The sequence below is a fragment of the Eurypyga helias genome, unplaced genomic scaffold, assembly GCF_000690775.1.
Source record: "Eurypyga helias isolate BGI_N326 unplaced genomic scaffold, ASM69077v1 scaffold39429, whole genome shotgun sequence".
NCBI lineage: Eukaryota > Metazoa > Chordata > Aves > Eurypygiformes > Eurypygidae > Eurypyga > Eurypyga helias.
Genome location: NW_010274809.1, coordinates 18598 through 30366, shown reverse-complemented (window position 1 = coordinate 30366; position 11769 = coordinate 18598). Strand labels below are relative to the sequence as shown.

The 11769-nt window shown below is 43.0% G+C and overlaps 1 protein-coding gene across 1 annotated transcript in view; it reads right to left on the bottom strand.

Moving 5' to 3' along the window:
* Positions 1-434: 434 nt before the first annotated feature.
* The window catches only part of ME2 (malic enzyme 2, NAD(+)-dependent, mitochondrial), a 23506-nt gene continuing 12171 nt past the window's right edge, over positions 435-11769 (bottom strand). The window contains exons 4-15 of the mRNA XM_010159903.1: positions 10621-10696; positions 9712-9873; positions 9096-9199; positions 8654-8763; positions 8447-8544; positions 7255-7368; positions 7051-7165; positions 5314-5456; positions 2470-2572; positions 1784-1854; positions 965-1063; positions 435-584 (exon numbers count right to left, since the gene is read on the bottom strand). Coding sequence (XP_010158205.1) covers positions 435-584; positions 965-1063; positions 1784-1854; positions 2470-2572; positions 5314-5456; positions 7051-7165; positions 7255-7368; positions 8447-8544; positions 8654-8763; positions 9096-9199; positions 9712-9873; positions 10621-10696 — 1345 coding nt within the window. The remainder of the gene's footprint in view (positions 585-964; positions 1064-1783; positions 1855-2469; positions 2573-5313; positions 5457-7050; positions 7166-7254; positions 7369-8446; positions 8545-8653; positions 8764-9095; positions 9200-9711; positions 9874-10620; positions 10697-11769) is intronic.

Genomic DNA, 11769 nt, shown 5'->3' with positions numbered 1-11769 from the left:
GATAGTGTAATGTGACAACACCAGGACAATTAAGAGACTGATAATTAAACGCAGAAATAAGTCTGAAAATGAGCAGTGACGAGAGAGCTATAGTTCATCGTCAAACACACGTAGCTAAAACACCATTAATGGAATTCTTTAGTGTGGTGCCAGCTCTAAACTAGAAACGCAATGCCATTATTTAAATTACTTTTGGAGAGCTCTCTCATTCCTGTGACGGATGCCATCACCCATACAGTTTATCAGGTATTTTGGAGAGTGGAGAGAAATGTACGTCGAATGAAAAATGGGGTAGAAGAGGGAAAAAAAAAAAAAAACCAACAAAGTGAGCAAAAATAAATTACAGGACTCAAAGATGATGATTTAAATTGGTCTGAAAGAGGGATCCCTGCAGAGTAGAAGATAGTGCCTGAGGAGTGCGATCTTCTGATGCATCAGTGAACCTTAGATTCAGGCCAGTCATACACATCTGGCATGAAGGATTCGTATTCGTAGGTCCAAACCTTTGATCGAATGTAACGGTTCTTGTCTGCAGGTTCAGGGTAATGGAAAGCCATGTTGTTTGCGTACAAAAATTCCATAACCTGGAAAGTTAAATCACCATGCAGTTTGTGCCTTTTACTACATTCACGTAACATCCACGCTTCTACCGCAATATGTTTAGGACTCACAAACTGGATAAAGACAAACACCAAAGTCTGTTTACAATCCCCGAATGTCTTACCAGGGATCTGAAAACCTAATTTCAGGAATCAAAGGACCGTAATTTTGGTCCATCATCACTGCCAAATTGAAGCATCCAAACAACCCAAGATTTTTGTAAGTGTTTCTTAATAAAGGCACAAAGAAGTGGGTGCTTTGTGCCCAAGCACCTAAGTGTTCAAGGGTCATACTGTGCAACTCAGCAAGTTAATCTACACATAAAACACTTCTAGTACAGTCCACTTTTATGCTTCATACTTACCTTGACAGCGATATAAATAGAAACTTCCCTGATATTAGACAGTGGAGGATAAAGTCTTCCTTGTGCAAGTTCTTCATCAGTCAACTGTTCTGCCAGTGCCTGAGTTAGAAACACAAATTCTATTTACTGCATCCAGAATAGGATTAATAACACGCTAAATCACCCAACAGAAACAAGTCGCCATGTTCCTACTACTAGAGTGTTCCCAAAGCACTCGAATAAGGCAGCCACAATCTCAGAATTCTCAAAAGATCTACTCTTCATTCAGTGCCTGTATCAGCAAATTCTGCTTGTAGGCATTTAGCAAAGTAGGATCCTATTTTTTTTGAGGCTGAGCTCCCCGCAACTATGTCAGTTACAAGAGCACAACATGCCTGCAGGACTGCCCAAGTGCTTGGTCGGTTGATTCACTGGCTACTCCGAGGTGGTAGGTGCTCCTGCTCCCGAGTGGAAAGTCAGGAGAGGATGAGAGCCTGGGGACCACGTGCATCCCTGCCCACACCGCCAGCTGTGGAACCCAGAGCGGGGCGGGAGGAGGAGGCAGGCCTGCTGCCAGACGAGGCTGGGAGGGAATTTACACATGGACAGATTTCCTATTTGGATGTTTGGTTTCTAGATGAAAAAATTAAAATTGAAATGGAAGCTGACACTTTTCACAATTTTGTTTGATCAAAATCTATTTTTCCCCCACTGGGGAGGGATAAAACCAACAGAAATCAAACAGGAAACAATTAGAGTTTCAGCAAGATTTGAGAAATTGCCCATCCTGTCATCCACCATCGTGTCAGAAGCCACAGCCTACTCTGCTTCCACACTTACCTTAGCAGCCTCTAGGAAAACCTTATCACTAATATGTCGAACACTGCTGAGGATCACAGCGAGAGCCACGCCTACAATAAAATTATTGCCAATTAGGGCCACATCATTTTAAAATATGCAGCCTGCTGCTGAGAAGCTGCGAGTCATCTAGAATGTTATTTTTAAAAAATCTTCCCATAGCTTTCTACACACATTCACGAAACTATTACCATGTGTGCTAGACATTTACCATAATAGGTGGCTTTTGACAAGGGGTTGGACCTTGGGGAGGAAAGGGAGAGAAAGGGCAAGAGAAAGAGAAATATCCCTAGTTCTTCTTTTGTACCCCCATTTGTGCAGACATAGCTTCAAGAAGAGCATATTGATACTTATTTTCTCCTCGTCCCCCGGCCTAAAACAAGCAGAAGAACCCAAAATGCAGCAACTTTCAAAGCCTTTTGTCTTCTTAGAAACACCCAGCTGAGTGAGCTCACTGTGTGCATGCTGCACCTGTAGCTGCACATGCCTAACACCCATCCTTACCTGATTTTCTTTCATTCATTCTTCTGACTGAGTTCTCAGCTCTACATGCTGGTAACACCTCTGCATGCTGCTTCACTAACTGTGCTTAGTGTACCAAGAGAACCCAAGAAGAGGTGCTAATAGCCTAGTCTTAATGATTAAAATAAGACAACTTTATTTATTACCTGGAAAAATATAGGCATTGTTTCCTTGGCCTGGTTTGAAGGTTCTTCCGTCTGTCAAAGTCACCAGCTCGAAGGGACTGCCACTGGCAAACAAGCACCGGCCCTGTTAAACAGAGGAACAATCACAGTCATGTTGGAGCTTCTGAAGAGCCAACAGCATGGAGCAAAACTGTCGTTATGAAATACAGGCACACCAGAGTCCTACAGCTCCCAGTCAACTCCAGCACCGAATCAGGAACGTCCTCAAGCACACACCCAAATGCAAAAAGGCAAACGGCCCTACTGCATGCAACCGGATTCAGGCACATACTTAAATCCCTTGCTGACTCCATTTCTGCAATCCCAGAATGACAACAACCAAACCCACCCTTTCCAGTAAGGCCTGGAAGAGATACAAGAACCAGTAAGCATCTGCATGTTTCTGCAGCGAACATCTGGAAAGCAACAGAGGCAAGCACACACACTGAACTGCGCAGCTTTCTAAGGAATGGAAACAGTCTGTGTTATCATTCATTGTTCCTCAAGACAGCCACGACTTAAAGGAACTACTCGCACACAAAATACAGTACTTGTGTGTTAACCATTATTTATAACCATAACCGTGTATCAGGAACCACGGCCACAAGCCAGGACCCACCACGGTAGGGACTGTACAAAGGCAGCTGAATAATGGCCATTTCCAAAAGGAGACTGAAATAGAAGTACAGTAACAAGAGGTCACTTGTTTACTGATGGGTGGGAGGATGAAGGGAGGCGCTGCCCTATCATACTTCTATTGCCAAGAGCTTTGAGAGGAGTGAATAATGCAGTTTGCTTAAAATGTTAAAAAATAAGCCAGAGTTTGGAGTGTGAAATATACCCTCCAGATAAATGACCCTTCACGAAGTAAAACTCCTGTAAGCAAAAAATCTTGACCTTCTTTTCAGTAACAGGTTTAATAACATTACTTTAAAATATTTAAGGCTCCCCGGGACCACCACATTTGAGAACAAATTACCAAAGAAGCTGAAGATTTGGGAACTATGTTTGAATGTTAGGGCACACGCGACAGCCTTTTTGTGTGGGGTTCAAAACACATGGATGCATTTGAGGATAGGACCAAAAGACAATGGAGACTAGAACACAACAAAAACCCACACAATACACAGTGGCAGAGGAAACTAAAGCATCGTCAGGCTTTTAGAGATGCCATCTAGTGGAAAAAGAATATGGAATAAAAGGTTAGTGATGACAGCTTCTATAAAAAGTGCAACCAAAAATTAAGCTGATTCTCCCTCTAATTGTGCTGCTGACCTCCTTCAGCCATCAGAGATGCCACTAGTTTTTACATTTATGCCAGCTAAAGGCATGGCTGAATAACTCAGTCTTATTTATTTCTATCCAAGATACTGCAATTTAATTTTATATTCTGAAACACCACCCAACTCACTATTCAGGCCAATGCAAGATATCTGAGAGGTATTAAACTATGTTAATTTAAAAACATTCTCATTTACTGTTAAAAGCAAAGATCTAGATTTTGTCCAGAGGTTGCCTAGGGTGCACTCTGGACCCACAGATCTCTGTGGCAAGAGCTCCCCTCGAGCTGACGGGCCCAGTAAGAGGGAAGAGAACCTGTGTGCGGAGGGGAGATGATGGAGTTCTACCTTTCCCGCTATGAAGCTAACACCGCTGAGGCTGTAATGCTGGAAACTGAGCTACACTAACAGTGGAAGGAAGGAGATTGTAGTTCTGTATCGAGAAACAAGGAAATCCCTCCATCCACTCATTTTCAAATGACAGTCACTTGATTTGGGACTGTATTTAGGGGGAAAAAAAAAAGAATAAAATAAAGAAAATTGAAAGAAAAGCACAAAGGTTTTTCACAAACCCTACCCCTGAAGCCTGCAGGCAGGCCCAGTGGACACGAGAGAGATCAAAGCGAGCTGGAGTCTAATATGTAAAGGAAAGGCATTTCCAGCCCATTCAAGTGTTAAAGTCACTATTCCTCTGCCTGATGCTGCCCGACTGCCTTCCCCTCAGGCTCCCTGCAAAGATGATTACCTTTATATAACGAGTTGTGCAGAAGGATAAAGGACTTGCTTCATTAAAGGCAAAACCAAGGTCTGAGGGCACCAGTGGTAGTGTTATTAAAAGCCACAGCCCAAAACCCCAACCTCCAACCCCCCCAAGCATCCCGCACAGTGTAATGGCTTCAACGTAACGGTGCAGAATGAAGCGTGTTTATTCTTGGTTCACTCGTTTCAACGTTTGGTGGTGCCACTGTCCGAGACACTGACGCTGCGAGAAGGGCATGCAAGGACAGAAGGCCACCACCGACTCCTGCCCGGGAAGCACAGGTCACCGTAACGATACGGGTCCTGACCTGCAGGTGGTAGGAAACGATTGAGTGCAAAGCCGAATCCCTGGAGTGATACAAGGACAATGACCTGCTTTAAGGACTTCACTCAGCCACTACGTTTTAAAGGTTGCACCCAGTCTCTATTTCGACGTTAATGTGTTTCTTTAAAACACAAATAATTAAAGAAAGTGGTGGGAAAACAGTTAATTGATCAAACCTGTGAAGCAGTACCTCATGGTCATTCTTTTAAAAAGTAGTAACAGGATTTAGGGTATCTTAAGATTTAGAATATTTTAAGCTTTGCAAAATCTGTCATGATGTAAAAATGAAGACTTCTTTTCCAATCGCCTCCATTTACTTCTGCCAGAAGACAAGGAAGATCCATAATATTATGTCAGTAAGTCCCAGTAATAATAAAATAATTCAAGCTCTCCCATTCTCACACTCAGCAACCAGTTCTATCACTAAGTGCCAATAGGTCGACATTTCTAAACATTAGGTACCTCTGTTAGCGTGTATGCTTCCTCTGCTGTGCATTCAGCTTTCACCGTAGGGTTACTTAGTGCAAATATTATGGGCCTCTCGTTGATAGAGGCCATTGCTTTGATCACATCCTGAGAGAAGAGCCGCCCAGCTCCTGCAACTCCTGGAAGAAAATGGAAACACATAAAACCAGAATCAATAATTGACTGCCTCAGGGCAGATGACAGCAACTGTAGATTAAGTTCACGTCACCGTGAAATCTCCCACACAGAGCAAAGCACCACAGGCTTTTCCAGCAGCAGGAGATAGAAACCAGGCACTGCTGTGTTAGTGGCTGCTTAAATGCGATGGTCTGGTCAAGTTGCTGCTGACTGAAAAAGGGGAAACATGACCCCCATCTTTAAAAAGGGAAAAATGGAGGATCCAGGGAACTCCAGGCCAGTCAGTCTCACCTCTGTGCCTGGCCAGATCATGGAGCAGATCCTCCTGGAAACCATGCTGAGGCACATGGAGAATGCGGAGGTGATTGGTGACAGCCAGCATGGCTTCACCAAGGGCAAATACTGCCTGATGAATATGGTGGCTTCTACGATGGGGTCACGACCTTGATGGATAGAGGACGGGCAACCGATGTCATCTACCTGGACTTGTGCAAAGCCTTCGACACCGTCCCGCTCAACATCCTTGTCTCTACATTGGAGAGACATGGGTTTGATGGATGGACTGCTCGCTGGATAAAGAACTGGCTTGATGGTCACACTCAGAGAGCCTATTTTACATTATTTTTTTAACTGATCTGTGTAAAGAACACTTGCTGCAGCCCTGAAGCAGCGAGCGGGAACTCCAGGTTCTTCACAGAGGATTCACGCCAGCTGGGTGTTAACTGTGTAACCCACATTCCCTTGATACAGGTATTTCTGACCACACCCAAACTCATAGGTACAAATAGAATCATAGAATGGTAGGGTTGGAAGGGACCTTAAAGATCATCTAGTTCCAATAAATAAATAAATAAATTCATACATAAAAACAGTGTACAGTAGTACGCTGGCTACAAACTTCAGGGCAGCTATTCAGCTAAAACACTTTACATTTCCAAATAAATCATGTGCAAAGGAAATTGCAGAGTTGTACCAGGAAATACCTCTAATCCCATCTGGCCTCTGCAGGCCACCAGTTATAAATCAATACCTACGTATGTCAGTGACCTAAAAGGTATTGGTGAACTGCAGTATGAAACAGCTCCTTCCAGCCATGCTGCTGGCAGATTCTGGCCCGAGAAGCTGACTGGGGGAAGGAAGGTCAGAGGGAAAAAAAAAAAATCAAGTTAGGGAACACCTGTAAAGCAGAAAATGCTGTGTTTGTGACTGTTCTCTCGCTTGCTGCTGGTGGAGGGGATGCGCCTGGGGAAAAAGGTTGCATTTTTGCCTTCCTGGCCCTTCATTACAATTTCAGTTCATTCTGGCCATGCTCAGAGTTTTCTAAGAAAGTGCAACACCAGCTGGACAAGGACTAGAGGAAGCAGCTAACAAGGACACGATGCAGAAGGAGCACCACAACTGCAATGAAGGATGCACTGAGAGCTAATCTGCAGCTCAGTGTATTTCCAGGCAGAAAACTGACCTCACATTTTTATCTTATTTACACCAGCAAAAATGCTTATCACTGTCACCAACCTCCTTGGAGCCATGTTAGCAAATTAAATGTAGCAAATAACCAAATGATGGAAACACAGGAACAGAAATAATCTTGCTTACCAATGATAGCTGAAGGCCGAAGTACGTTCACTGCCTCCACAAATGTCTTTGGTATCTGCTCTGGAGCCTGATGCGTAAACGGTTCTTGGTTGGAATCTACCTTTTGTTCTCGGCCCTACAGATAAAAGGTTGATTCTTTTTGTGAGAAAAAAGAAAGCATTGGTTATCTGCACTGTGGCATTTCAGGGCACGGTGCACCCCTACCTGAACCAGTAAGCCGTATTTGTCAAACATCCATATTCTCCTGTAGGCTTCCTCAGCAGAAACACCGCTTTCCATCATAGCCATAACAATGAGGTTCGCAATCCCCAGGGCGGCCTTGTGGATAAAACGACTTTGATTTTTAACACGCCACAGAAGAGGTCTGTTATCACAACACCACTCTGTTCAACATCCCCACAAAAATCATTTAGTACGTCAGCTCTGAAACACAAGCAATGTTTGCCTGGAACAAGGACAGACTCCTGGGCTCAACAGTGTCACATCTTCAAGGAAAAGAGAGGCAGCTCTTCTGGGTTCTGTGCCCCTTGCCTGAACCAGTTCAGCTGCCACAATGAAGCAGCCAAAGCAGACAGTAAGAACAAGTTAGGGCTGCAGCCCTCCCATCAAGAAACCACAGCCGAGTTTTGTGCGCAAATTCTTTCCAAACCTCCCTCTGCTCCTGCTGTCTGTGAGAAAGGCCTGGCAGACAGAGCGCAGAGAGCGATGCTAGCAGTGCTTCCCTCTAGGTCCCTTCTCCTGGCTCACTGCACAAGCTGCTAAGTCTGGCAGGAGAAATAAGGCAGAGAGAAGTGCAGAGCAGGGCTCAGGCAACAGCACACCATTAGCCAATTACTGCAATCAGGACCTTCCCCAGCTGCAGAAATTTTCAGCTAATTAAGTTATTTTGTCAGCACCACAGAAGCGATCTTGCTGATATACCAAGAAGCATGATTCTGGTCCTGACACTGCTGGCCCAGCAACTCAGTAGTGCCCTGCAAACAGTCTCTGATTTAACGTGCTAAGAAAACCACTGTGTACTTCTTCCCAATGCTATAAAAATTAACAGATGTTCTTCACCCTTCCTACTAAACCCTAATTTTACAATAAATTCCCCTTCAACTACACAAACGTCCCTGATGCTTTTTTTTAAGGCCAGAAGGAAGCATATATAATTTTATTTATTTATAATTTACTTTCTTCTAAGGAAGAAAGTGAAAACCTTGAGTCCTTGCAAATGTTAAACACCTTCCAAATCGCCATCCTTAAGCAGGTAGTCCCTTCTGTTAATGCACTGCACCTGGCTTTATGTGAAAAGTTCTGCAATGGCATTCAGAGAATGTGAACGTCCACAAGTCCTACAGAACCAGAAAATACAGAGTTAAACCCTTGCTCCAGAGCCCTTAAGAGAACTCACCTCTCCTGCTCCAAGGAAGAGGACTTTCTGCTCTGCAAGTGGTTTACCCGTGGCCTTCTGTGCTGCCAGCAGTCCTGCCAAGGCCACTGAAGCCGTCCCTGTAAAAGCAGTACAAATCTAAGGTGAGCTGAACAGATCGACATGGCAGATTGTGGTTTCAGGCAAAGTTTCTGCACATACATTAAGGAACATAAAGAAAGGGTATACCTTGAATATCATCATTGAAGGTACAGTATTTTTCTCTGTATTTTCTTAAAAAACGAAAAGCATTGTGGTTTCCAAAGTCTTCAAATTGGATAAGTGTGTTTTGGCCATACCTACAGAAACGGCAAATATTCCTATCACTAGACAGAAAGAAATACAGTCACTTTAAAACAAATCCCGCACATAATCAATTATCTTTGCAAGGATGTCCTCAGGCCTTTCACTCCTTAAAACAGTTCCATGTCCATCCTGTGCATATTTAATGGATAACTACAAGCAGCATGTTCCAGGTCACCGAGAAAATCACTAGAGAGCCAGAAATACAGGTGTTATCTCTTGAATTCTAGTCCTACCCTTAAATGACTGTTTCAAGGACAGTGTGTTATGGGGTTGTTTTTGCCAGCAGTTTTCACCATATTTCCATGCAGAATATTCAGTGTCATACCTGTCTGTAATGGCTTCCATAAATTCATCAATTAGGTCATCATAGACTTGTGAGCGATCCCTTTTTTGGTACAGGCCCATATAAAATGGATCTTTTAGGAGTGTCTGCAAAAGGATAAATCAAGGACAGCCACAGAATGAATCACTTCCTCAATACACACTTTCCAGGGTTCACAGTAACACATTTCGCACCAAAGACACTGCATTTATATAGCCACTGTAACTGCCTTCAGTCTGTACCAACGTTCAGTATTTTCAGCTGGTACGTGAGGTTGCTGCTGGCTGCTTTTAAAATGGAACAAATCTATTCTGTGAATAAGAAACTGCTGTAATAAATGCAATTCACATTTCCAGCTTCTTACAGTCAGGTAAGCCTGATTGTCTATTTTACAGTGTTCCAACATTCAAATTACTTCCAAACGTACCATTTCACTGACAAATTAACTGGCGTTTTTCAATCACTGACATGTAACTGTATAGTGAATTCCAAATCACTTACCCTTACATAAAGTATTTGGTTTTATCTTAAATAAAAGTGCTCAAATAAAAATCTTCCTTACAGTACTAAATACTTTCAAAGGAATAACTTATGGCAGGCAAAGTTCAGCCAAACTCACTGTGTTATCAGTTCCAACGTCAATGCACACAGGCAAGCATTTATCTGGATGTATTCCTGCACAGGCTGTGTACAAACACAGTTTTCCTACTGGAATTCCCATGCCGTACACACCTAGGTCTCCAAGGCCCAATATTCTTTCTCCATCAGTAACCACCACAGCCTAAAAACGAAAGCAGGTAACATTATATATGCTTACTGAAATTTATGAAGTTTAGAGCCATAGCAGTTGTGTTTTTTCCAGGTAAAAATTCAGGTATGTTTGTACAGTCAAACAAAGAATAGATTGAGGAATATTTTACTTGAAGCAATAATGCCTAATGTTAGAATCTGCTATGCTCTTTTTTCTTTGCAGAAATCCACAGCCCAAACCCTTGAAAGCTCACTGGGAGTTATCCAAACTGCTTTGTGGAACTGCAGCTTGTAACTTGGGTTTATGATTTCACTCATAAATCCAGACAACAAAAAGTTCGGGTAAGTATAATTCACTTCATCACTCCTTGTGGTTCTCAGCTCAACTGGGTCATACAGGATTTAATGGCAAAATCTGGGCCTCTTTAATACCACTTCTGTGTCTTAATCCGAGGACAAGATCACCTCTCCTACTGCTGCGTAACACAGGAAGCAAGACCCAGAGATGCACCCCTCAAAGCATGGAATAATGAAGTAAAATAGTAACTTTGGCAGTCTGTTTATCATCACTGCTTACTCAAACCACAAAGCTCATGTCTAGGATAGAACACTGCTCTTCAAGATGCGCATTCTCTTCATGAGCTGTATTTTGTGATCATCATCAAACAACCAAGGACGCATTACTTAGTATTTACAGTTCCATCAAATACTAACAAATCTTAAGAAGCTCAACTGAGATTAAATAACTAGAAAAAAAAAAATGATACAGTGGTAGTACCTTAACGTCATTCTCTGGCCAGTTGTTCACAATTGACCTTATATGGCCTCTGTCTGAGATAGAAATAAATAATCCTCTGAAAGAAAAAAAACAAGCAGAAATATTTTATAGGTGGCAATTAGAAATTTCACCTTGCTGTGTAAAACTAAATGTCAAAGAGTACAGTTTTCTTAAAACCGAAAGCGTTGCAATCGCTGACATAAATCGCTTAAAGGACAATCTCTTAATACACAAGACTATTTGGCTACTTTGACATTCTAAAATAACAACACAGAGAAAATACTTTCCATGATGCTACCTGGATTTCATACTACTACAGATATTCACCTTTAATACTCCTCTAGGGGAAACCACCTCTAGTGTTATCGTCAGACATGACAGGATCTATGCCCCCCTACAAGGACATGAGAAGGGAACCTGATCCTAAGCCTGGCTTTACCGTAGTGAATCTCTGTTAATGACGTTACACAAGGTGAGGGGATGGAAAAGGAAGGAAATACAGGGACTGAGCATACTATCTCCGCCAAGGCCAGGAGAACAGTGCTTCCCACTGCGGAGTGCTCCCACATGGGATGATAGGAGGGAAGGCAGAGGAGCAGAAAGGAACAGAGGTGAAGTGTCTGTATTTCTTCTGCTCAAGTAAGCCCTCTGTTGTTAAGAGGAAAGGGGGCACAAAAGGCTCAGGAGAGGTGGTAACAGATAAATTCCCAACACTTGGAAAGTGCCTGTTCTCAGAAAGAAAGGGGCACATCCTAAGTTCTGGTCCATGCTGCTCTTTCTTCTACAGACAACTTCTAGAGGGGGACAGTTTTCAAGCTGGTCTGTAATACACAGAGAGATGTGGAAGGGGAAAGGAAGTATGTGAGAACTGGGAGTACACCTTTCACACCCCTGCCCCAGATCAGGAACAAAACCATGGGGTTTGTTACTGTCCTTATCACAGCAACAACACAATGCCGAGTCCTCATGGCAGGAAAGGGTTAGCCCTTCCTCCACGCAGCACTAAAGCCCTCAGGCAAGAGGGCTTTAGAAATACACGCTGAACTGCAGGGAGAGTATCACAGAAATCATAGAATCATAGAATCACTAGGTTGGAAAAGACCTTAGAGATCATCCAGTCCAACCGTATCTGTCCACCACTAAACCCTA